We start from the raw sequence: 27,146 nt of genomic DNA, 5'->3' as shown, positions 1-27,146 counted from the left end.
CGTCCCCGCCGGGCGCTGCCGCCAGCCGGGCTGCGGGAGCCGCTGTCCCGGCTCGGGGCGAGCCCTTCCCGCAGAGCTTCATTTTTAACCCCGCTCGCAACAACCGGGCGCCGCCGCTCCGGCAGCGGGCGAACAAAAGGGGATAACGCGGCTCCTGCCTGCCCGTCCCCGCCGCTGGGGCGCCCGGAGCGGCGGCAGCGCTGCGAGCTGGTGTCGGTGACCAACTTTGAAGGGGCGTCTGGTAAGGAAACAGCTGATTAAGAAAAAAATCGACTTTTGCTGCGTTTCGCACTTGGGAAGCGTCGTAAGTTGCTCTCCGGTTGATCCTGTGCTGGGGTTCATCACTGCGGCTGAGAACAGCGGTTCTTGGAGTGTGCGGCGGGGCTGCAGCCGGCGGCTGTTGCGGTCCGAGGGGCCGGTGAGGTCCCGCTGGTCCCGGGTGGTTTGGTAGCCATGGGGATACGTGTCCTCGCCTACAGCTCACCGGTTTGTTCAAGCCGACCATCACCATCCCACCTGTAACAGTTCGCTCTTGTACAGCAAAACTGAAGCTGCTTCACATGCAGGGAGGGAGGGAGAGACAAGAAAGGAGGCAGTAAAATTATTCTGCAGGAATTGGACTAAGTGGTAAACACATAATATGATATCTTTCCTCTGTGTGTGGCGTGTGTCACTGACATACGTGTCAAAATACCCCCTGTGCCTGTTGTATGTGTTAACAGGCACCCTTGGCCTGCCAGCATCAAAGTTCGTTCCAGGCTTTCCGAGACATCTCCTCTTACAGCCCTCAGACCGTCGGGGAAGGCAGCGTAACCCTCAGCATTGCGGGCAGGCTAATAGAGATGTTAGGTTCCAGTGGCAGGAAGGCTTCTGTAGTTCCTAAACTGAGACTCAATTATTTTTGCTATGTTTTAACAAGTTCTGTGACTGAAGGAAAGCAGATGAGGCACTTTGGCATGGCAGTGACAGTAGTTTAGTTCACCTTTATAATTTGGTTTGAGGCAGGTTTTTCTCTCTTACTGGCTTGTTTTTTCTTTCTTCTCTTTTCATTTCCATGTTAATCATTCTGGCTTCCAGCACCATGGAAAAACTTTCTTCATTTCAAAAATGTAAAGTAGACTGTTTGCTTCATGGGCTTTCATACTGTACTTTCCAAGATTTATTGTTATTTAACCATCTGTTACAAGAACCACCCCCGAAGCAGTGAACTCTTCCAGAAAAATTACTTGCTTATTAGAAAATGATTCATGTCCACCCTGAACAAGGCGGTTTTCTCTCACCAACATCTCTCTCAAGGCGTGAATGCCCATAGCAGGCAGGGAAATGTGTCTGTAAAGTGTTTCGGCAGCGTGGGGAGCCCCGGGGTAGCTGTCACTGTTTCCATTCTCTAAACAATTTTAATGCCATTAGCAAGTGTGGTTATGTACAAACCGCTTTCTACGGGGTTCCTAGGCTGGATGTCAGAGCGGGGCTTTGTACTGAGTCAAAGGGTGGACTGAGTTTATGACACAGTGTAAATAGCTACAGAAGAGCAGTACTACAGCGGAGCGCCACATCGTAATTCATTCAGTATCGTTTTGCGATAGCCACTTAGAGAAGTGCTCGCTTCTTTCCAGTTCATTCTGTTTGAGAGCATCTTTCAGGATCACCCATGAGTAAGTAGCTGGACACAGAGAGTGTTAACTCTGTTTTTTGCAGATTTTTTTTTAAACCAAAAAAGGAAAAAGAAAGACGAGGCTAACTGGTAGGTCTCACTTTAAATGTAGGCTGCTTTTTAAATTGCCTCATTTTTCTGCTTAACCTTTTTGTTTTTTATAGTGGAAGGATCTACACAGAAAGATGTACTATGCATTAATGTGGCATCTTGTTATATATAAGACATATTTATTCTATTTACTGCAATCCAGAGCTGATTTAGTACCAGTTATACCTCCAGATGAGGCAGGATTACAAAGACTTCAGTAAATGCTTTGATTTGTGAGCACTGTTTAGCTTCTGTGGTCAGGTATAACCTTATAACTGTATATTATTGTTAGGTTTTAATAACATTGAAATAACAGAAAAGTTCTGTAACTGATGAAAAGGCTTTTTATCCCATATATCAGCAATGTGATCATAGCACAGAAGCAGCAGGGCAGGGGTGTGGGAAGGTTTGCCCAGGAACAGGGAGTCGCAGCACAGACCCAGATACCATCCTCTGTGGCTTTTTGGGGGGACCAGCATGAGTCCCAGCTCCTGTCCTGTTCTCCTCGCAGGGCGGCTGCCCTCTGCTGTCTACAGCCGCCTTCCCAATGCTAGTGTTGCTGCAGCAACATGACAGGGAGGAAAGGGAGAGCAGGTTGCAGGGAGAGGTAATTTTTCAGCCCCGAGGATGCTCTGGGAGGAAACAGAGAAGTTGCTGGGCACACGGTCCCTTTGTCAGGTTGTGGCACTGACAGGCACAAGGGAATCTTGCCGCTTGTGCACATAACAACTGACAGGAGACTTACAACTTTTCCCCTGCCAGCTATAAGGCCAGCATTGGCTCAGTTAGCATGAATGATTTTTAGATCCGAGAAGTGGCACGGGTGGTGCATTTTAGACAGAGATTCCATCTATCAGGAAAGCTGCAAATGTAATTTGTGGGAGTAACTTTGGTGTGAAGCAGTTGAGAGCAGACTGCTTATAAATATGTGCTCTTAATAGTAGATGCACAGCACCTGATGTACCTGATGCAGAGTGTAACTGTGATTTAGTCTGTTCTCAGCTTCCTAATTGTGAGACCAATAATCATTTCTGTGTACAGTCCTCACTGTCACAAGTAGGACAGTTAACAGCTGACTTACACTAGTGCATTTTGTCTTTGTGGGGATGGACTGGTGTCATTTTTCCCTGTTATTAATACCTTATTTTTCTGTGTTTTTCTAATCACTGTTATGCGACAAGTGTATTTGATATGCAGCCAGTGTTCCCTGGACCATCCTTGCACCAACACGAGACTATCTCATTTGATTCTTGAAAAACCCAGTCACATCAAATATTAATCTCTGCCATGGAAGGATCCAGAGGAGCTGATGGTTTTCCTTGAATACATCAGCAAGTATTTTCCAATTTTGAGACAACCAAAATTATGCAGTTCTGCTTCATGTACTCACCCTTTAGGTATAAAATTGTACCTTCTATAGAGCTTAGCCCTTCAAGAAAAAAATCTATCCCTTTAAAGATATCCTGTTTGTTAATGCAGATATTACCAACAGAATGTCTGGTTGCTTCTGGAACAGTCAGTACCTGCCTCTGTGGGTATCAGTAGCATCAGCTCTGTTCATCCACATCTGGATTTTGGAATAGAAATGTTTTGATATGCTGCATGAGTCAACTGCTATTTTGAAGGTTGTGTGCTTTAATTATAGCCTCCATTCCCAAAGAGGATGCTACCAACCATGGAAGAATCCAGGCCCAATATTTGGGTTGGACACCTTCAGACTTTAGCAGTCTTTTTTGGTGCAGCTTAGGGATGGAGTATTCCTACAGAAAGCACGGGAGAGAAGGATTTTTCTTTTTTATTCTTAGATAGCTGTGGTCGTCTCCTGTGTGATTTGCTTTGGTTTACTCATTTGAGGTATTTCAGGAATGATCCTGCAGTTGTGATCAGCGTAACCTCAGCAGGGTTTTAAATATGTGTAAGCTCAACATAATTGTGAGGTTTTGTTTGAATAATCTTTGTATGAGGGAGATCCTGCCTGCCTTCCTGCCCAGGGTGCAGTGCCTCCTGCAGCGATCCAGCTGTATGGCTAATTTTCAAATAAACTAAAGTTACACATTTTCTTGACACAGTACTAGTGCACGCTGTTCTCTGCAGTCTAAGGCACTCTGCCTGTGGTTCGTAAACACATTTACAGTCCCATTTGCCTCCCTGTGCTCAGAGGGGGCCGGTTTGCATTTCTAATTAATTGAGTTCATAAAGGAATAAGCCAGTAGGCTAACTGAAAATTCCCACAAGAATTGTCGACTTATTTCATTAGCTGCCCTCGTGTAGTCACATCACCCTTTCTTGTGTGAGCCCAGGGGAGAGTGAATGCTGCGTGGAGCAGAAACCTTCCTCTGGTGTGACATGCAAGGGGAAGCGAGTCTCCCATGCGGTCACATTCACCTGCCTGTTCTGACCATCAGTTTGGTGTTTCTGGCTAAGACAACAAACGATGTGAGCATCTTGCTTTTGAGGAGAGCCTGGGAGAGCTGGGTCTGTTCAGCCTGGAGAAGAGAAGCTGAGAGGGGGTCTCATTAATGTTTATAAATATCTCAAGGTGAGTGTCAAGAGGATGGACCAGACTCCTTTCAGTGGTGGCCAATGATAGGATGAGGGGCAACGGGCACAGACTGAAGCACAGGAGGTTCCATCTGAATATGAGGAGAAACTTCTTTACTTTGAGGTGCCAGAGCCCTGGAACAGGCTGCCCAAAGAGGCTGTGGATTCTCCTTCTCTGGAGACATTCAAACCCACCTGGACACATTCCTGTGTGATCTGCTCTGGTGAACCTGCTGTAGCAGGTGGGTTGGACTGGATGATCTCCAGAGGTCCCTTCCAACCACAACCACTCTGTGATTCTGTGATTTAAGGGCCTCTGTCAGTACAGTCAGAGTAGGTGGGAGCTTTCAGAGAATACTGTAATGTAGCTGATGACAGACACATTTACTCTTTGCCAGAAATATTATGATGGAGGAATTTACATATTGAGTCTGAATTTTCTTCACATCATATGAAGACAAACATAATAACTTCCCACTGGTGTTGCCTATGAGTTGGTGGCTCAATGCACCTAAGGGTTAAATGCCCCGTGTTTCAGTGTTAACCTGGCATGTTTGTTTCAAAATACATGTTAAGGTATTAGTTTAATGCTGAGAAGCCTGATGAGCTTCATGATAGTTGGCTCCATTCAAATCTCTTGACTATTATTATATGATAAGTGATTAGCAAGCAACGTGTTTGGGTGAGTAACTGGACTTCCTTTTGCTTTCCACAGACCGATATTCAGAATGGCAGCCTTGTCCACATTAATCCTCCTTTTGTGTGCTGCTAAAGATGTGGTGCCCTCCAGCTCCCACTGGAAACCAACCTGGCCATCTTACAGAGTTCCAGTTATCCTGCCAAGATCTACCCTTAACTTGGAGAAGCCGCAGTTTGATGCTGAAGCCAGACTGGAAGTGACATCTCCCTGTGGCCCAGAGTGCCACAAAAGTTCTCCGCTGCCAACTTATGAAGAGGTAAAGAACTACCTGTCCTATGAAACCTTGTACGCTAATGGGAGCCTCACTGAAACTGAAGTGGGCATATATATTCTGAGCAATGGCGGTGATGGAGCTCAAGGCAAAACTCGAACTAAGAGGCAGATCTATGGCTATGACAGCAGATTTAGCATTTTTGGGAAAGACTTCTTGTTGAATTACCCATTCTCCACATCGGTGAAGCTATCTACAGGTTGCACAGGGACGCTCGTGGCTGAAAAGCATGTTCTTACTGCTGCTCATTGTATCCATGACGGCAAGAGTTATGTCAAAGGAGCTCAGAAACTGCGGGTGGGGTTCCTAAAGCCCAAAGTGAAAGATGGCAGCAAAGGGGCCAATATCACCAACTCAGCAATGCCTGAGAAAATGAAATTCCAGTGGATCCGAGTGAAACGGACACATGTCCCCAAAGGGTGGATCAAAGGCAATGCCAATGACATTGGCATGGATTATGACTATGCCCTGCTGGAGCTCAAGAAGCCTCATAAAAGAAAGTTTATGAAGATAGGCGTGAGCCCACCAGCAAGACACTTGCCTGGAGGGAGGATTCACTTCTCCGGCTACGACAATGATCGTCCGGGAAACCTGGTTTACCGTTTCTGCGATGTCAAAGATGAGACGTATGACCTGTTGTACCAGCAGTGCGATGCCCAGCCGGGTGCCAGTGGATCTGGGGTGTACGTGAGGATGTGGAAGAGGCAGAATCACAAATGGGAGCGTAAAATTATTGGAATATTTTCGGGCCATCAGTGGGTGGACATGAACGGCACCCCACAGGATTTCAATGTGGCCGTTCGCATCACACCCCTCAAATACGCACAGATCTGTTACTGGATCAAAGGCAACTACCTTGACTGCAGGGAAGGATAAAGACAATGGAACTCTTGAAAGCACTTAATGACTGGTTTTAATTATGAGGAAAGGCTAGACTTCTGCTGCAAATGTGTATGATATGATCTTGTGACATCGGGATGTGATACAGAGCTTTTCAAGCAAGCCACTTTGTTCTTAGGACAGGGGCTGTGTGGTGCTGTCATTACAGCTTGAAACTGGGGAGAAAGGAACATCTGCTGGGTGGGGAAGGAGCAGGTGGACTTGCTGAATTTGCAGCTGAGCAACTGAAGATAAATTAGGGGCGGATCAGTAAACAGTGCGAAATCAGAACCGTCTCCAAAGACTCTTATAAAAGGGACACTGTTGACTATCTCATGCCTACAATGTTTGTTTTAATAAATCCTAGGATTAGTAGAGATGCTTTGATCTGAACTTTTAAAAGAAAATATTTCGATGCTGTTGGGGGCTGGAGAGGGGCATTTAATGGTGTTTGCAACCCAAACATTACAGCTTTGTGTTCCTGCATGAGAAAGGGAGTGTGAAGGGCAAGGCATGCGCTGTGGGAGATGAATGCCACACAAATAGCGTGAAGGGTAAATAACTGCATAACACTTCTAACCTGTTTTTGGCCTGAGTGATTTGAGACTTTATTAGCAACATAGTTAAGAAATATGCTTTTTGAGCAAACAGACCTTGATGTCAAAAGGACTTGACTGTGAAGATGATGTTGGTCATATGAACAGTGTCATTGCATCCCGCTTTGGGAAACACAAATCATACATGGTCTTAAGTCTTTATAGGGCATAGCCTTATATCGAGCAGGATCCCTATGAATATCCTGTTACAGAAAGCGCATGGGGACAGAGGTTTGTTTTCTGTAACGACCTACTTACATCTTTTAAAGCAAATCTCATGTCAGCAGCTCAGATTTTTAGAGGGGAAGTTTGTCTTTGGTCTTGCTGGCCATCTGAATTACTGCCTGCAAAGCAGGTTAAAGGACAAAGGTTCTACTGAGTTTTTCCTCTTTTTGGTGAAGACCTGTGCTGTTCTACCTGAAAATACACCAGGTGGAGGGACTCTTGATTTCTAAGTGCCTCTCTCTATCATATCCCTTTGACAGTGTAATTTGTATGGCATCTTGACTTCTGTTTCTTGTGTTGTTTGGGGTAGGAATCCTCCTCCCCAAACAATTGTTGAGTGACAAGTAATTCTTGGCAAATGCCTAGTTCAGTAATTCTGCAGCTGCAATAGAGCCATATTATAGGGTGCAATCTGAGTTTGCTATGAAAGGATGTTCTACTGTCTCTTACAGATAACAGTGACTTACATTTTGACTATAGCAGAATTGGAGTTTAAAAGAAGAACTGTCTTTTGAAGGTAAAATCAGTGCAGCCAAATACTTGTAGCTCAGTAAACAGCCCTGGGAAATCAGTGTGGTCTGTACAAACAGTGTTTCTCAGGTGGATTGTGCCACTGTATTGCGGTAACACGGTTAAGTACAATGCTGCCATGCCAATATTATTTTTGAAATGGGAGGATAGACACTGGCTCCAGTTCCAGTTTCTCTTCCATCCATCTCTCACTGTCTCCTCAAACTTGCTGAGTTGCCCGTGGCACTTGGTGTTGTGGGGCGAATGTAAGTCCCTGGTGTGAAATGGCAGAGCTGGGAGTGAATGAATCTAAGCAGAGCTTCCCCATGCGATACAAATACAAGGAAAATGTTAACTCAGCTAAGTCTTTCTCACACTCTACTAATTACTATGGCATTTGCAAACATATGCCTGATGGTGCTTTATCTTTTTGTGATGGCTTTGGCTCTAGTTCTGAAAAACATTTTTTGCTAGAGCTGCCTATGATTATTATTTTTATAGGTGCAGCGTACAAAAACATGGACCCTCATGTGGGCTTTTGGTGCATTCAGATACAAGCAGTTACTAATGCTTTGAAATATGAATAATCACCATATGTATCTGATGGTCTTTTTCTGCCTTTTTATTTTAATTTCCTTTACTCTACGCCTGTTATCTGGAGCACTTTTGTTTGAATGTATCACAGTAAATAAAGAAAAGTTATGGAATTTCAATGCAGACATTCTTGTATTTGTACTATACTTGGGTTGCACTTTCAATCTCTCTTCAGTTGCTTATTTGTAAAGATATTCAGGAATAGAACAGAGTTATTCATGTCCTTGATGCTGTTTATCTTCCTTCAGTTTTCTTTTTTCCCCGCCTGTTAGAAGCTTCTGTTGTTGGTGGTGTTTGTTTGCTTTCTTTAGTACGCTTAATTACTCTGTGTCTTTGGATGGTAATGATCAATCTTAGTTTTTGTATAACTGTTGCAGTTCCGAAGTCAGTCATGAGCTCATATTAGTTAGAGCTGCAAATACCCTATTGGACTAAAAAGTCACATTGTTTTTATTAACTTTAGGGTGAATAAACTACAGAGGAATTTGAACCAGCCAGTATAAGGTCATAAATCAGGCCCATCTTCTTTTTCTTTTGGTTAATGCAATAAGAAAAAGTTCCCCTGAAGCTGACAGCAATACCCATGGTTTTTAGAGGAACATTGGAGTGCAGAAATGTTCTGCTTTTTGGTTTGGGGATTGCCACCCGTACAACTTTCCTGATCTCTGAATGTTCAAGCTACGTCATGTGGGCTTGAGAACATCAGTCCTAGTTTATTGGACATATTTCCCATCCACTGGTCCTGTATTCTTAACTACTTTGTCCAACTGTAGACTAAGATCTTCCCATAGAAACATATAGGTCGGAAAAAACCCTTTAAGATCATCAAGTCCAACTGTTACCCAATACTGCCATGTCCACCTCTAAACCATATGCCTAAGAACCTCATCTACACATATTTTAAACCCCTCCAGGGATGGTGACTCCACCACTGCCCTGGGCAGCCTGTTCCAATGCCTGACAACCCTTTCTGGGAAGAATTTTTTCCTAATATCCAATCTAAACCTCCTCTGGTGCAACTTGGGGCCATTTCCTCATGTCCTATCACTTGTTACTTGTGAGAAGAAACCAACCCCCTACATACTACAACCTCCTTTCAGCCTCCTGTTCTCCAGGCTGAACAGCCCCAGTTCCCTCAGCCGCTCCCATCACACTTGTGCTCCAGACCCCTCACCAGCTCCGTTCCCTTCTCTGAACTCGCTCCAGCACCTCAAGGTCTTTCCTGTAGTGAGAGACCCAAAACTGAACACAGGATTTGAGGTCTGGCCTCACCAGTGCCCAGTACAGGGACAGAGCACATCTCTTGCGATGGCTGGCAGAGTAGAGTTCTGCAGAAGGCAAAGGAGCCAGAGTAATGCAAGCAAGTGGGGTTTGTTTGTTTGTTTTAATGCGTACAGAATGTTTAGTGTGGGAGAGTCTCTACTGTACACCCTATGCAAACATTCCTGATTGGTTTTAGAAAAAAAAGGAAAATCTCAGATAAGATGGGCAGAATTGTTGCACCAAAGGTCAGCATTGTTTTACCTGTGCCCGCCTGAGTTGGTGGTGATTTTGCCAGCATCTTCACTCAGAGTGGGGTTGGGCCATGGAAAATGCAGGAATGGAAAGTGCATTCTGAGTATATTCTCTTTGATGCTGTGAAAAGAGCTTTTTTAAATTCAGAACTTTGAACTGTGAGAAAGGCAGCCATGTAGGCAAAATGGCTTATCAAGGAAACATGAGTAACTAAACTATATACAGGCATGACACTAGAAATGTCATTGTCCAACTGGTGGTGACTGCTAGGGGTCTGCAGAACTGAATCCAGTACCTCATTATTCCTGTATCTTAAGGCAAGACAACAGATGGGTATAGAGGGACTGTTTTGGTTGTGAATAGAAAGGATTAAAATCTGCTCCTGCATCTTTAAGAGGTTGACATATGAAAAATTCTAGTTGATATGATATAACTCCCTCAGAGAACAGTGCTGGAGATGGAAACTGAAATCTCGAGAAAGCACAGACCACGCTGAGCTCTTCCAGAGCACAGGGTGAACTTAGCCTGCTGAAGACTGCAGAATATCACCACGTTTCTTTCTCAGAGGAAAGGTATTTTTCTCTCATCTGTGATTGTTTTGCAACTGAATTCCCAGGCCTGCCTGTTTAGAGGGCAGCCCTCGTCTTAAAAGTTGCACGCTGAACTCCAAGCAAGTATAATACATGCTTGAAATTCTTTTCCGTGTTTCCACTTAATCTGCCATTTGTTAGCAGGTTTTGGTAGCGTGCCAAGGCAATATGCGCAGGCCTTGAGAAGAGAAGCTTTCAAAGAGTGGATAAAGTACGATGGGTGGGTAAAAACTTCTTTGCTTTCCTGGAGTAAAAAGGAAAATGAGGACAGAGAAGAGCAGCAAAGACTGAAAGGGCAAAATGATTCGTATCATAGGAGCAAGATTCCTCGTGAATTGGCTGCTGTGTATGTATGCATGAGTATGGATATGCATGCATGTAGAGTTTTTATGAATAATACTGTTTGTTTCCATTTCCTATTGTGCTAGGTATAGAAGAAAAACCTGTGAGCTGAACTAAATTAAGCCTTTTAAATCAAGGGTGTAAATACCAAATCTGAAGCCAGAAGTTTAGACTGTGACTTGTTTACAGGTACACAAGAAAAGCATGTCAGTGACACTGGAATTAGGAACCTGATGCTTCCCACCCAGAAGATGTTTTTTCCCCATCTCACATGGTGGCTATGGCAATGCATATGATTTGTGCCTGCTGTTAAAAGTAGCGTGGGATTTTACAGGTAAATAATTGAACAAGAGAAGAGAAACATCTTAACATGCTACAAATACTATTATCCACACTGATTATTCCCAGGATAAAATTATCAGTGATGCCTTGGGTGTGGATTGATTTTGAACTAAATGGGAATACGTCGAGTCATGAAGCAGGCTCATACTGTTCTTTATCTAAAGATCTTTAACAGTAATTAGGTGATTGTGGCCTAAAGGGAGACAATGAGTGTTCATCTGCAAACTTAATGGACAATGTTTATTTTTTTTACAGTAAATTCCATTTACAAGATAAGTATGCATCAGCAGAGATGTACAAGGTGTTTAACACTTCTATTAGTTCACCAAGCAAATGATAATGATACAAAACTCTTCATTTAAAGAGCACCTATGATGAAAATATCTGATCCATGTTAACTGACATTTGCTCATTTGCACTCATTTCAGTTTGGAAATCACTGCTGATTTGGTGAGGACAGTGTTTTTCTGGCAAGCCTGGCCACCTCTAATACAAAGAGCATGTTCACAAAACACTGACACGTGATGGGAGTAAGGAGGTTGTTCGCTCTTATTGGAGTGACAGCAGTAATAAGGCATAATAATTTTTTCCAGCTTATCCTAAACAATTTCCTATAACTATTTTATGCCACATTGTCATAGATCTGGTGATTTTCCACAGGTTGCACACATAAAGAAGTTGATTTAATGATGATTTAGATTTTTATTTTACGTCTACTTACCTGTGAAGCCAGATGTATTTACTGCTATGGGCAGGTCAGAAGAGAACAAAAATGGTCACGTTTGCAAAAGTTCAATAAAGGCTTGTCTAACATAACGTCCCACTCCTGAGCTGATGCTGAACTATATTTGCCACCATGCAGAAAGGGGTAGGTTTAAATGGGGTAGCTTAGATGAGTTTAAACCTGAGCTAGCTGGAACACTGTTTCTTTTGGTACTTTCTCACTATTTCCATCCTTCTTTTTCCATTCTTGTCCATCCTTGGGAAAGAAAACTTCATGATGAAAAAGAATGGAGATCCTTAAAAATGAGGGGATAAGGTACACTTCAGAAAACCATTCAAGTGCTGTGTTTGTGCTTTCCTGTGGCAAAGAGGGTGCCCACCCGATGGCTTGGCTGTTCTCATTGTTCTGGGACAGGCAGGTGGCATTTGCTTGGGTCTTGAATAAAAATTTCCTGCTGGGTCAAATAAACCTTTCTGATAAAAACTTATTTGAAAGCAGGATGTTTCAATAAATCTTTGGTTTCTGTGGATTTCTAGAAAAGCCTCTTTTTCTTATGAATTTTAGTTAACTTGCTTCAGTTACCTTTTCCTGTGGAGGTGTTCTGCTCCCCACGGGAAGGAGGGTGATACCACTGCTTGGAAGATTATATCATGGCTTATCAACAGCACTCAACAAAATTATCTGGTTCAAAAGTAGTTTTTTATCTAAGTTTATTGTGGTCTTGTTCCTTCCGAATGAAGCACACAGGAGCTTGTTTTATTGCTGGCAATAAGTAGCACGTGGAGGGGTGCACACCACTGTACGGCCAGCTGACCGTGGGACCGGAGGCTACAGAAACAGGTGGAACAACAGGGATTTTCTGGCCTCTGCCTTCTCACAAAAGCTTCGCTCAGCAGAGGAGCGTGGGGTGGAAGAAAATGTCACGCTGGGCTTCGTCCCGCACCCACCAAAGTCTGCTATTGTGTTGGATGGGAGCAAAGGGATCTGCCACACGGCTTAAATGTCACCAGGCGTGTGGGAGCACTTCTCTCCAGCCAGCCCTTCTGAGGGATCATTGTGGGCAATGAAAGGGCAGGAAAGACTTCTCCAGGCGTGTGGGTGGGGGAAATCAACCCCTGGTGCTGGGAACACATCAGAGGTGCGGATTATAGAATCATTTAGGTTCGAAGAGACCCTTAAGATCATCGAGTCCAACCATAACCTAACTCCAGCACTAAACGATGTCCATAAGAGCCTCATCTATGCATCTTTTAAACCCCTCCAGGGATGGTGACTCCACTGCTTCCCTGGGCAGCCTGTTTCAGTGCTTCACAACACTTTCCAGGAAGAATTTTTTCCTAATATCCAATCTGAACCTTCCCTGGCACAACTCTGAAATGCCTCTGAAATGTCTGAGGTGGTAAATCCTGTGGGACTTAATTATTTACCAGGAAGAAGAATCAAAACTGAAAGAATAACCTTAAAGAAGCTGTGAGATGTGTGCAGTTCACAGTACCAATGAAAGAACTGTTTACACAGAATATTTTTCTAAGTACATGTGGCCACTGCTGTTCTTGCCAGTGCTAAGAACTTTAACTGCCTGGGCTGGACTCAATCTTGTAGGTATTGTGGAGACATCTGCATTAGAAATTCACATTTCCCAGGCTTCACCATAAAAACAGACATTCTGTCTCCTTGTTTCCACCAGACCTCATTCAGGAAACACAATCCCCTTTCAAGTACATGATCTTAAGCCTTGTATAATGAAATATCTTTAGGGTATTTTCCAGTAACCGGCTCCCTGAGTTCTTCCTGTGAGATATTCTGCTGCTCTTCCCAGCTTTGTGTCATCAGCAAATTTCATTAATGTGCTGCTTCTTGTGTAAATGTTGCTGGTGAATGTATTTAGTTAACACAGGCTAAGAGTGATGCTTGAGAAACTCTGCTTGTAACCTCGCTCTACCCTGACGGTTCCCCTTTCAGCACCTTTTGTCTCTGCTTCAGGCAGACCCTTTTGCTAATAATTCCCTACACGGCACCATTTTAATTGCTTTGCTGAAAGCCGGTTAGACGAGGCCCACCAAAACAAATTATTAGAAATTAAATCATTGCTTGAGCAATGCAATAAATTATGTACAAAATAGATGGCCTATTTCATCACGCTTGCTTTAGTCTTTATTTAAATGCTCACCAGAAAGAAATACTTCAATTAATATTACAGTTTTGGGACATCATAGCTTTTAGTGTAATATTGTCAAGATAATGGGAGGCCTTATGGGACAAAATGTCAAAATTATCTATGGCTTGAGCTTAAAAGTTGTGTACATTCATTTTTATTAAGCTCTAATCCAGAACATAAACAGGATATTGGATCTCTTTCTTCATATAGCTGGTTGTTTAGAAGTTGATGAACCACAGATAAAGCCTAAGGACATAACTGTGATTTTTTTGATTCTCTATAGCTGCCTTATTTGCATTGTTACCAATCTGAGCAGATGCAAGATCTCTAGCATCATCATGATGATAAAACAGCTCATTCTTTTGATGTCAGATAAAACACTATTTTGATGTGATTCTGAAGCCAAGAATCATAAAATCTGCTGTCATAATATCTTCCTCCACACTTGAAAGGACTGTGAGACATCTGAAAATAGAAGAATCTTTTCTTTTGCCCCATAAAAAATAGCGTTGCCCTCTTTTTCTTCCCAGTTTTGACTCTTGCAATCTGGAGAAATTATAAAAGTGGTATGTGAAGGCAGTTTATCACAGAATAACAGAGTGTTAGGGATTGGAAGGGACCTTGAAAGATCATCTAGTCCAATTCCTTTATGGAAGGCTTTAGTAGAAATGAAATGAAATATGAAATATTTTTCATATTTGAACACAGGAGTTAAATCAGGAATCAAAGTTATGGGGTCAGCATTAGGTCTCTCAACTCCGGTATACGAGGGGGACCTGGTTCCCAGCATCGCCATCTTCCCCTGCCCCATCTCACTGGGATCTCCAGCACATGGGGTGACATGGTGTGATCTGGGGGCTGCCAGGACCCTGCTTCCCCACCGCAGGGCAGCAGGAGCAGCCTGGGTAGTCCTGGCTGCTTGGCACCGAGCTGGGATTTGTGGTTTCCAGCACCATCCCACTGCAGCAGCCAGAGTCACGTCCCCATCTGACCTGAGCAAATCCTGTTTGATCACTCTTAAGTTTGACTAAGACCCTTCCCTGCCTCCTTTTTTGGATTATTTGGGTTTGGGTTTTGGTTTGTTTTGCTCATTTCTGTTGATAGCTGCCCCCAAATCTCCATAGCAATGTCTTGCCTCGTGATGCAGCCTCTGGACTGATGCGCAGGGAGACTTTTTGTTATGTTTGTACCAAACACTGGCACCTTCACTGTAGTCGCTTGCTTCCAAGTGCATTAATTTTCCAGAAATCCTGTTGCTGAAGGGACAAGCCATAGGAAACCATATGCCCAGCAATGCATGCTTGCTTTTGGGAAAGATCTGTAGGTGGAAAATGAAATGGGAACAGTCTGCATTTCACATGATCCCTCTGAATTTAAGACATATGGTGGCTTCAGGTCACACAATGCTTCACAGGAGACTAAGTAACATTGCTATTATATACTTTAATAAACACGGAAATCAAAGTCTGCAGCTTCTGTGTTCTGCACATATTTTTGCAGCTTCGAGCATAATACGTACCTGTTAAATGTTCTTACCGGAGCAGAACATGTTATATTAAAACGCGTGTCAAAGAGAAGGCATGGCTTGCTTTGATCTGGGAGGTTCTTATGCTACTTACCACTAAAGGTTTACATTTGCTCTTAATACACTATATGCAATTTGTTTGGCTTTCAATAAAAATGACAGACAGAATTAATAACAGCCCTGATATCTCATCGGGAGATGCATTCCAAAAATATCTGTCTATCTACACAGTGGATGTATGAAAGTACATAGGATTCTTGTCAATAAAATTCTTCTGCCTTGCTCAAAGAGAAACTTTTCATTAGTTTGGGAAAATGCTTTCTTTCCTCATTATAATGGCTCACTTTCATGCCTCCAGAAAAATATTTAAGGTAACTGATCATTTCTAAAGGATAAACCTTTCACAATACTACTGCCTAAATTTGCCTTTTGTTCATTTAAAAAAAAAATACTGCGTTCTTTGTGGAAAAGGATGAGGCTATATTGTAATGCTCTTGGACACACTGGGGAAAGTACATGGTACTATTTAATTAAAGAGTTTTATCAATGTACATCAACCTCAAATTAAAGTTGTGCAGTCCAAGAGGATGCTCACATTTCTGAACTTTGGAACAGTTTGGAGATTGCAAACCTAAACTGTTCTACAGGGATCCATCTGGTACCCTCACTGGTCAGCAGCACACATGAACCACGGTCTTACACCACATACTAAATCAGAAATTGCATCACTAGATAGTTGGGCCTTTTGAGGGTGGGCCAGCTATATGTGGCCAGGGATGGGAGTTATCTTTGTCCTTATACTTCTCAGACACTTCCTGACAACAAAGGAATGGTTAAACTTAGGACTCTCAGATTCCAATCTCTGCCCCAACGAACAGAAATTCCTGCGTATATTTTCTGGCCAAGTTTTATCTTGTCTACTGCACTGCTCTTTCTTCCTCATCACTACCATCTGGTGCTGGAGACATTCCACTTTGTGTTGTCTTAACTGGTTATCACAGAGTTAATGAGTACCTGGGTAACATGGGATGGAGACAGGCTCTATCCTTCCCACACGTCCTGTTTATTCAGTGGGATTTCCCCCTCTCCTCGGCTTTATTTGTGATGCAGTAAAAATAGATCAGCAGAGTTCCGTGCAGTATTTATTGTGAACAGAGTTTACTTTTAATCAGACTATGTGGTCTTTCCATAAAATCAATGACAAGGCTGCTATTAAATACCTTTGAAGTTCTTCATAGCCTCCAACCTCAAATGCTCTAGCAAAACAGATCCATTAAAGCCTTTATCTAAGAGATAAAGAAGGTGAGGTGAGTAATAGGGACTTGGAAATGAAGCTGGCTCTATTGCTTTTGGGTTGGGTTTTTTTTTTTGAGTGTTGAATAACTCTTCAAATACCAATGGGCATGAGCAAGCTCAGCCTAGGAAGGAAAGGAAGATAGATAAGGACATGTTTGGATGCAATCCATCCTCACGTAAATGCAAATAATGAGGGAGCTGCCTTCTCATGAACAAAATCAAAGTGTCAAGCTCAAGGGCTATCTTCATGTCAGAAATGCAAACATCCACCAGATCTTGTATGGTCTGGCTACCAACAAACCTTGGTATCTTAAACTGCACAGGATTTATATTGTGTGAGATCCAGCTGCTAGATCATGTCTATCCACAAGGTGATGGGTGATTTTCAGACCTTCCTCTTGACCAATGACTGTCCGAACACCAAGAGCTTCTTCTAGTAAGGTCAAAGTCAAGAGATGTCTATGAAAGCACTAGACCAGGAGGCTGGTAAGAGTGGGCTTCTGCCTGGAGACAGCCTGTCTGCCATGGGGAGGAGCTGGTCTATAAATCAGTAAAAATCCCATTCAGTCAGAGAAAAGAAAGCATTAGAGATAAAATCATGAGGTAATGGTAAGCAGGTCTGCTGTGAATGTACTAAACTGAAACCCTTCTCCACCCCTGCACTATTTCAGTGGGAAATACTCCTCCTCTGCCTATGTGAAACATTTAGTGAAGCTGCAAATTCCTTAGAGAAGACAGTGAATACAAAACCTTTCTCCCAGCCTCACTCACCAGGCTTCTCAGTCCAGTCCTCAGCTGCTTCCACAGCCAGTTACCTCTTTACTGGCTTTTCTTCCTCGTTTTAACCTCACTCCTTCACCTGGGCTGGTTCCTATCACCAGTGGTCTGAGCTGGCTCCTCATGTCCCCATGTCCACATTCCCTTCTTCAGCCTATATGTCACCTCTGCATTAGAATAATAGAATCATTTCACTTGGAAGAGACCCTCAGGATCATCAAGTCCAACCATATCCTAATCAACTCTAACACTAAACCATGTCCCTAAGAACCTCATCTAAACACCTTTTAAACCCCTCCAGGGATGGTGACTCCACCACTGCCCTGGGCAGCCTGTCCCAATGCCTGGCAAACCTTTCCAAGAATAATTTTTTTCTAATATCCAATCTAAACCTCCCCTGGTGCAACTTGAGGCCATTTTCTCTTGTCCTATCACTTGTTACTTGGGAGAAGAGACCAACCGCCTCCATGCTACAACCTCTTTTCAGGTAGTTGTAGATAGCAATAAGGTCTCCCCTCAGCCTCGTTGACTCCAAAGCTGTATCTTTGACTACCTGTCCCCTACCAGATCCCCCAGGTCAGTTTCACATTAAAATTTAGATCTTTCTCAATTTGTCTGTGACTTCTTCCTAATCTCAAATTTCTAGCTGCCCACTAATTCTTTCCCTTTTCCTACTCCTATAATAAATGTTTCCATGTTGAATTAAAATGCTTCTTTCTTGGTTCTCCTGGGAGTCTGGGACAGCTGGAACAGAGCAGATACAAGTCCTTGCCCTTGGTTCCAGCTCCAGCCACAGTTCATCATTAGCAAAGTCAATATTTGTCCCCAATATCTTCAGCTGGAGCAGTCATAGGGGCCTGGTAGATTCAATGCCCTTGCAGCCAGGTTAGTGCCAGGCTCTGGTTAGCACCAGAACCTCATGAGTATAAATGATGTCAGCATGTGGACAAAAAGTGAAAGCTTTGATCATGTGGACTAAGGACAGACTCCTCAAAGATGGTAGCTATTTGCACAGAAGCAGCTTCTGTAGAGCAAATATAGTGGTTTTTTTTTCTTTATTTATTTCTGAGAGCTTAGAGATTGTTTGGAATTGGGCAGCCTTTTAGAAAACAAGAAGAGAAATGCAACTGCTGCAAACATCTGGTCTGCTATAAATAGAAGCACCTCTTCCAAATCCAGCAGTACTATAAAAGCCTTTTTTAACACCAAAATATTGCCTTTTTTTTTTTTTTTTAACCTGTGAACAATTTATTTCATCTTATTTCAATTGAGGAATGAGTGAAGTTTCCAAGCATATGTCAGCAGAAATCTGAACATTAGGAACATCACTACCTTACAGCTTGAGTTTTCCAAGATCTTAGGACCTTTAAGCAAGATCTTGTAAAGGACAGTAGCAGGGAACCTCAATAACAGGCAGAGTCAAAGAGCTCAGAGACTTGCAGTTAGGGAGCAGAGGATCTGAGACAGGTTAGGTCAAGAGCTCCAGAGTCACTCAAAGTGGTTTGGAGGCAATGCCAGGAAGAGCTGCATATGGAGTTGGATGACTAGAGAAGACAGTGAAGAGCATTAAGGTAGTGAAAAGGATGTGAAAGGTGGACTGGACACCTATTCTTCATTTTGGCAACTGTTGTGCAATTACAAGTAGAAGTTGGTGGAAACCTCCTTTCCACCTCCCCAGTGGAGAAGAAAAGCCCCAGTAGAAGAGGGAAGAAAACTGGCATGAAGGAAAAGAGGCATACCTGAAGGGAAGAGGAAGGCAAGATGATTGCTTTCCTTGGGAAATATGGTGTTTTAGTTGAGTTAGAAGACAAATTTACTTCAAACTCGAATAACTGAATGGTATCACTACAAAGAAACCCTATAAATAATTTTCACCCTATTGCACCACTTCATCTAACCTGTGGCAGAGGATGACAACTCAAACAGCTGTAGAGCTTTCTGACAAGAATCAAATATAAATATCTGAAGCAAAATAATCTGGTCAGATGTGATTTTAGATAGATTTAGTGTGGCATAAATTTGGGAGAATTACATTTAGGATTAAGTTTTAAATGATCTGACAATTTAATTCTGAGCAAGAGTTCTAACAGGGAGGAAGTACTAAGATTTAACCTTCCATGGATTTTTATGCTCTATTGAACAGAAGAACTCAAACCGTATTGGCCTATTTGGAGAATTTAGTTGTAACTGAAAGAGAATTTAAAACCAAACCATTTCTCATTTTATACAAGACCCAGAAGGAAGATAATCCAGTGATCAGAGGTTAGCCTGAAATTCAGACCTGGATTTACTTTCCCTGTCTATGTAACCATGCACAGATTTGGAAGACATTTAAATGTCAAACTCCAGTGTAATAAAGAGAATTAGTCTGGGCTTTAGCTTCTCTGGATGCAATTTGGGCTGAGTAAATGCAGATGTCTATGATGACGTGATAAACATTTCTTCACAGTCAATGGAGAGGAGAAGCCATTTGTGGGTCACGATTCAAGTTTCCCTGAAGTTGATGTTTAAAATAGATCAGATGAATCACTGAATAATATTGTTTCTCTCTATTGTCTCCAAAAGGAGCTGAGGGCTCTTAGCTCAGTTACAAGAGGGCAGAACTTTCCTGTTTTGGAAAGGTAGCTGACAGCTAAAATTGTTAAATTTGGAAGGTGCTCAGACACTGGTCTAGTCACATCAAAGCACTATAGATAGATTTGAAAGGTCAGCCTAGAACACACTTTGTTTCCTCTTAAAATTCAAAGGGTTTTGAGTCAAATGTGAGCTCCACAGCACAACTTTAGGGCTTCTGCCCATCTCTGAGAAGTGTTCTGATTTTCTGGGATCCAGTGAAAGCCACTGATGTTGGGGAGGATTGGGAAGCCCTCAAAGGAAAATACAAGCCCTAATCACCAGGCAGACCTGGGATGGTCCCCAGCACTGTCACTCCTTTCCTTTTGCTACTTTATTTACTGTGCCACAGGCCAAATAAATTAAGGAAACTATAATTAAATGCAGTACTGAAAAAAAAAATTAAGTCCTTAATCAGGCATGCATAGCTTTGCACATTTATGGGGCTTTGCATATTTTCATTGTATTTTGTAAGTTCACTTTTCATACCTAGTTTCAATACCTTCCCCCTCTATTTGCAAGGAGTGGGGGTTTATTATGCTAACTACAACACTCTGGGCACACGGCCGTGTATCACATCACCTGGTCTGGAAACCACCTTGAAGTCAGGAAACCTGTGCTTTATATCTCATTCCACATTTGCTGTTGTTCTGATCCTCTGACCACATCAAACACAAGCAGGAACCACCACATTCACCAAAAGGCATTCCTGCTTCCACCAAATCCCTTCTGTATTGCTTCAGGAATGGGAAAATTGCTTTGACCTTCAAAGAGGTTTTCCTGTTTTTCTGACGCCATTTGTAGGTGCCCACGTTGGTGCCAAATCCCTGGAACCTTGATGAGAAATGCCTCCGTTCCTTCCTGTCTACTTGTTTCCTCCCAGATGCTTTCTGTAGCATTTAGCTACTATCTGATTTCTCGCTTTATGTATGATGTTTCTAAATCCATGCAAGATATTCTAGCACAAATCTCAAAGCCACAGTGTGTTCTGGTTTGGCTGGGCAGCTCACAACATCAACTTTTCCCTCCATTGCTTCTCTATCTTCTCCATCTTACAAAGTTCACGTGCGTGTTGTTGTACTCATCAGTTGTACTCATCAGCTCCTTTAGAGCTGATGCCCTGGTGATGTGTGCTGTTTAAATATGCTGTGAAGTTCCCACATTAAAGAAGTGTTTCAGGATACCACTGTATTACTGAGCAAGATTTGAGGCTGTGATTGTGGGTGGAGAAATTTTCCCACCACCACCTTCAAAACAACCCAGATCACATGAAAAGTTGCTCATGGCTTTTCTTCAGGACCTTGCAGACTATTCGGGGGAAATTCAGAACCACGTTTTTTTAAACTCTCAGCATACTTAAGGATCATCATGTGCATAAAACCTATGATATCTCAGTGACTGTTATTCCAGAAATGTGGGCAATAGGATGCAATTTGATTCCACAGGCAGCATCTCCCCACCCAAGACTCTCAAAAGTGACATATATATTTTTCACTGCTTTCTATGGGTTTGCTCCCTTTGAACTGTGAGCATGGCTTCACTCCCTCTCTTCCACCAGTTTTCTCCACAGGCTTCCACATCTCCCTTTGATATAAGTTTCTTCCCTGAGAATTCCATTCTTATTCATTGTACTCTGTTGCCTGTAATTCACCTCTTACCTCTGAAAAACCAAGATTTATCCTGTCTTTTCTATTACCTTGCGTATCACATGGAAGGAAAATGACACAAAGATGCTCTGGTGCCTGCTGAATGGGGTGTCTAAAGGAGCCAGAGAGAGAATAGGGCTTCAGAGCAGCCCCAAACTGTTTTCCTATAATAAGCTCACAAAAATGGTCCAGAAGGTCTTCTCAATGCAAGTTTCATTAGAGTATGAACAGCAGGCTATGAAAAAAGGCTCCTGCATCTCTGCTGGCCCTTGTGGCACATCTGGAATCAGGGTGTCAGCTCACTCAGGGTCTTTCTGAGGTGCAGCAAACTACACGGAGTCCTTGGTCATGTTTTCCTTTCCCTTCCCGCTCCTGCCCTTCTCACGTCCCTCACAGCTTCTCTGTGGAGCTGCAGGACCGCAGCTCTGAGCTGGGACACTCCTCCTGCCTCCCTTCTCAAGACACTCAGTTGCCTCCAGGCAATGGATAATTCTCCATCCACTTGCTCCGGTCCCTGAAAATATGACATGAGCTGGAGCAAGCAGACGAGAGGTGTCTTGTCCTTCACAACCGCATTGGGTGGTTTTGTCCTCTTGTCAGGAGATTTGTTTTCCATCCTCTCAGTTGCTCCTTGTTCCTACCTAGAAATTCACTCTGATGGCAGCTCCTGAGCCTTCTCCCTCTTTGCAGGATGTCACTTGGCTGTTCTGTCCTTTTGCTAGTGGTTTTGGGGAATTCTAAAAATTCATAGAATTGCTGTATTGCCCAAACTGCACAATGTGCCAGCAGGCCTGGCAGTGCCCCTGGCTTTTACAGCTGCTGGATTTTTAGCCTTTTTTTTCCCTCACAAGTCTTACAAGAGTCTTAAAAGCCTCTCCTGCTATCATGTCCTTAGTAGCACTCTAATAACTTTAGCATCAGAGACAGTAATGGCAAAAAAAGATTTATTTCATCATCTAGTTCAACCCTCTGCTGTTGTGCAATTATTCCCCGGGGAGCACTTCAGGCTCCCATCCAAGAAGTTTTTATGTTTAGCTTCAATCTCAAAAGCAGCTCTGCAAGCATGATAGTGCAAGGCTCATTGTCTGCCTTTCAGCTATTTCAAAAATTAATTTGCCCAAAGTACAAATAAAAGGTTATTTTTTTCCCCCTTCCAACAGTCAGGCCCATAAACTGTTTAGAACATCAAAGCCAAACTGCGTTTCTTCTGGCTCTAACTTCATTAACCAAAAAGTATCTGCAAGTGGAAATGAATCTGCAGCTGTGTTGATGGTTTGCAATCCAGAGTTAAAAAGCACTTTAATTTCTCACAGGTCTGTTAGCACTTTGTAGCAAGCAGGAGGGGAAGAGAAAGAAATCATATTGTAATTAATATGAGTAATGATTTTAGAAGAGTGATCTTTATTGAGTAACATTTGTATGTATCAGTATTTCAAGGAACTCCGTTTTTAAAAGGCTACTGAACTCTGACAGCCACTTTAGGTAAGACATGAATCATAATCCGTCCAGATCAAGTTTGATTAGACACACTGACTTCATTAGTGGTAAGAGGGAGAGAGGACAGATGATTAACACAGCTCCGTAAAGCAGGAGACAGATTTCTTCTCTACCATGGAAGAAACTACTTCTTCTTCTCTGTGCCTCTGTGACCCTTCCCTGGGGAAATACCATTTACTGATTTGTGTCTTTTGCCTCATGAATGTCTCACGTGATATGAGAGAGCCACAAGACCATAGGTAGCCCCAAACTGTCATTTTGTTGAATATGCAGAAAATGCACAATACAAGCACCCACCCTGTCCTTGGGGTCTGAGCCATTTTATGGGATGCTCAGCCACACTCACTCACTGGGCTAGTGTGAGGATTAGTTCATGCTTATTGAATGTATTTTCAAGAGGCCCAGACATGTGTAGTGACAAAGCTCACATGGCCAGAAACAGTAAAAATTACCACAGATGCAATGTGTTTTTCAGACCCATAAGACGGATTAACCGAGAGATAAATAAATGCCACGCAGAGGCTTTCCCATTCCTTTGATTAAAAAAAAAAAAATATGGTTTTATTGCTTAATTAAAACCCACAAGTCTGTTATTCCCCTCATCCACCCATCATCACACATGGTTCAGCCAAAAAAGCACTGAGCTGGGAAGGTCACCAGATTTCCCACTTTCCCTCTTTCCATCACTTGCGGCCAGACCTTGTTGCTATGGAATTAGCTTTGCTCAGGGGGTTTTAAGCTGGGAAAGTCCCTTTTTAAGGCTCAGCTTTTGGAGCCTAGCTGGCATGATGAAGAATGGCAGGGCTGGGCATTTGTACCAAGCTTGGAAAGCATTAGCCTGGTCCCAGCCCCATGGTGGGGTTGCACACAGAGGTTCACAATCCCGTGGTCCTTTTTGCCATTAGAGTCATGATGTGGCCAGTATGGAAGGCCTGTCTGCATCCTATCTTGGGCTGTCTGCAATCACATCTTGGGCTGCGTCAGGAGCGTGAACAGCAGGTGGAGGGAGGTGATTCTGCCCCTCTGCTCCGCTTTGGTGAGACCCCACCTGGAGTCCTGTGTCCAGCTCTGGAGCCCTCAGTGCAGGAAAGACATGGACCTGTTGGAGAGGGGCCAGAGGAGCCACAGGAATGATCAGAGGCTGGAACAGCTCTGCTGGGAGGACAGGCTGAGAGAGTTGGGTGTTCAGCCTGGAGAAGAGAAGGCTCTGGAGAGATTTTATTGTGGCCTTCCAGTGCTTAAAAGGGGCCTGTAAGAAAGATGGAGACAGACTTTTTAGCAGAACCTGTTGTGACAGGGCAAGGGGTGATGGTTTTAAACAGAAGAAGGGCAGATTCAGGTTAGACATGAGGAAGAGATTTTTTACACTGAGTATGGTGAAACCCCGTCCCAGGTTGGCCAGAGAGGTGGTGGATGAACCATCCCTGGAGACATCCCAGGCCAGGCTGGACGGGGCTCTGAGCAACCTGATCTGGGTGAAGATGTCCCTGCTCATGGCAGGGGTGGCACTGGAGGAGCTTTGAAGGTCCCTTCCAACCCAAACTAATCTACAATTCTATGACTCTATGATCCTTGGGATACCCATGCAGAATTTGCTAGTGACGGCTCATGTTTTGTATGGTAGCAGGAGGAGAAGAGGACTCAGATGGGGTCTGTGGCTTCTCCATCAAGGGTTAGGCTTGGGCTGGGGGATGCAGGCAGCTCCTGCCCAGCTGCAAGCAACTCTCAGTGCTGCACAGGTCCTCATGATGCAGAAGATGGGAACCTGAGACTTAAAAAACAATTTTGTTTTAAAATAGTCTGTACCCCTTGGAATGTACTCTCTCCTTCTGGGCTGAGCATTTGCAAAACGTTACTTAATAGAGACATAATGTAAAATCCCAGTTCCAGACGCACCCAGGTCTTGGTCCAAAAATAATCAAAATCTAGGGCTGGAACCACATGCCAGTTTTGCAACTGGCTCCTTGACAGCAGTTGAACTATAACCACAGAATCAGTCAGCCCAGCACTTTGGGAGGTTGAAACTGAGTCCAGATTTTGAAATCTGGGACCTCTCTTCAGTAATTTACAGCATACAAAAAGAAATTCAATAATAAGCCTGGTTTAGCTTGATAAAACCTTTGGGTCGGCAAAGAAGCACTTCCACATGTTCAGATCTGTCATGTCCCTCTGCTATTTGCACAGTGAAATCCTTGCACAGCAAGTTAGTATTTTCCTGATTTTTTGCATGGATTTAAAGTTAATTCCCATTTTTCTGTCTAAGGAGGGATGAGTCCAAAGGAAGGGGACTTTGCTGAGCAAGGAGGCAGCTCAAAACATGGACAGCATGTGTCACAGTGGAGCAAATGGCATTTCTTTACTGAATTTGTCGATGAGCTGTTTAGTTCTGGGTTTGTTTTTGCAGCAATGGATCTCTTCCCTCACTTGGGACTTCTGGGACCTTTGTTCTGCAAATATTTCAGAACCATAAAAAGTTTGAAAAACAAGAGTTACTACAGGATATTAAATGCTTGTGGTGTTTAAATGAGCAGATGATCGTTTTACCAAATGCTATCATTTTGGCCATGTTTTTATAGTGCTGTCATTTTTGATAGCTTATTTTTTTTTCTGTGTCACAGAATCATATTGGTTAGAAAAGACCCTGAAGGTCATCAAGTCCAACCATAAACCAAATGCTGCCAAGTCCACCACTAAATCATGTCCCTAAGCACCACATCTACGTGTCTTTTCAGTACCCCCAGGGATGGCAACTCAAACACTTCCCTGGGCAGCCTGTTCCAATGCCTGGCAAACCTCTCCAGGAGGAAATATTTCCTGATATCCAATCTGAACCTTCCCTGGCACAACTTCAGGCCATTTCTTCTCATCCTATTACTTGCTACCTGGGAGAAGAGACCAACCCCCTCCATGCTACAACCTCCTTTCAGGCAGTTGCAGACAGTGATAAGGTCTCCCCTCAGCCTCCTGTTCTCCAGGCTGAACAGCCCCAGGTCCCTCAGCCGCTCCCATCACACTTGTGGTCCAGACACCTCACCAGCTCCGTTCCCTTCTCTGAACTCGCTCCAGCAACTCAAGGTCTTCCTTTTAGAAAAGGTCTGTGAAGCTGCTGCCAGCAAAGTGATGGTAGCTGGATAGCATCTGTACATTTGGAAATCCTGTTAAATGATATGCACGGCAAGTCTGTTAAAACATGCTTGTCTGGAGTTCAGAAGGTATTTTGCGCAAGGAGCTGTTCCACTGCAGCCTTCATCTGCCTTTTTTGTGAAAACACAAAATTAAATTATTGTTAAAAAGGGTACTTGAAATGTTATCGGAACAAATTGTCACCAGGTATCCTGAGTGATGTGGTAGCTGTGCAGCAAGGCACAGGCCTGCCTGAGCTGCACATCTCAGCTCTAAAGAATGGGCTGCTTTGAAGCTGCGTCTCAGCTCATGTACACGCACATGCTAATAAAATGATGTAGTGATGAACATTTATATCTGCATGGCACAAAAGCAATGAGAATAACTGGTTTTAGAGGTCAAAAGACGGTCCATGTGGAAAGACAAAGGATGCCATTTCAGATATTCTTAGCAACCACCACTTTCCAGTGCAGTGTGTTTCATTGTCTGGAGGTAATAGCTACCAAGTCCTTCTGCAGCTCCTGCAAGAGGTTATAAATCTTCATGTTGCAGAGAACAGCTACTAAGAGTTTCCCACCCATATTTTTATTGCAACTAGCCCTTTTTCAAATTTTTTCAGCCTTAGCAAAATGCAAGTTGTCACTAATAATACTTTGCCATTCAGATACATTTTTCAAGTGATGATCTACTTGCACGTCATGTGGAGCAAGTATTCTGCATTGTACACATATTTTGCAGATAGTAATGTGCTAAGACTGAGAGCAATTCCAGGAAATGGGTCTTTACAGTCTTACCTTATTGCTGGATAAATTAGGCTATAAATGGCATATTCTGAGTTTCCAAATGTGATTTTGAGACTGAATGATAAGAATGCCCAGGTCCTTTTGTCTGAGCTGAGGTAGAAAAAACTATGAAAGAGTATGGATGTGTTCGCATGA

General features: G+C 43.2%; 1 protein-coding gene across 1 annotated transcript; it reads left to right on the top strand.

Annotated features, from left to right (window-relative positions):
* Positions 1-5,013: 5,013 nt before the first annotated feature.
* PRSS23 (serine protease 23) lies at positions 5,014-6,132 on the top strand (the record flags this gene model as incomplete). The annotated part of the gene is made up of 1 exon (XM_080353684.1): positions 5,014-6,132. The coding sequence occupies one exon, from the start codon at positions 5,014-5,016 to the stop codon at positions 6,130-6,132; it is 1,119 nt and encodes a 372-aa protein (XP_080209810.1).
* Between the last annotated feature and the right edge of the window lie 21,014 nt (positions 6,133-27,146).

The sequence above is a fragment of the Nesoenas mayeri genome (genome assembly GCF_963082525.1).
Source record: "Nesoenas mayeri genome assembly, chromosome: 1".
Taxonomy (NCBI): Eukaryota; Metazoa; Chordata; class Aves; order Columbiformes; family Columbidae; genus Nesoenas; species Nesoenas mayeri.
Note: the sequence above shows the minus strand (reverse complement) of the source record. Positions and strands in the feature narration are given on the sequence as shown.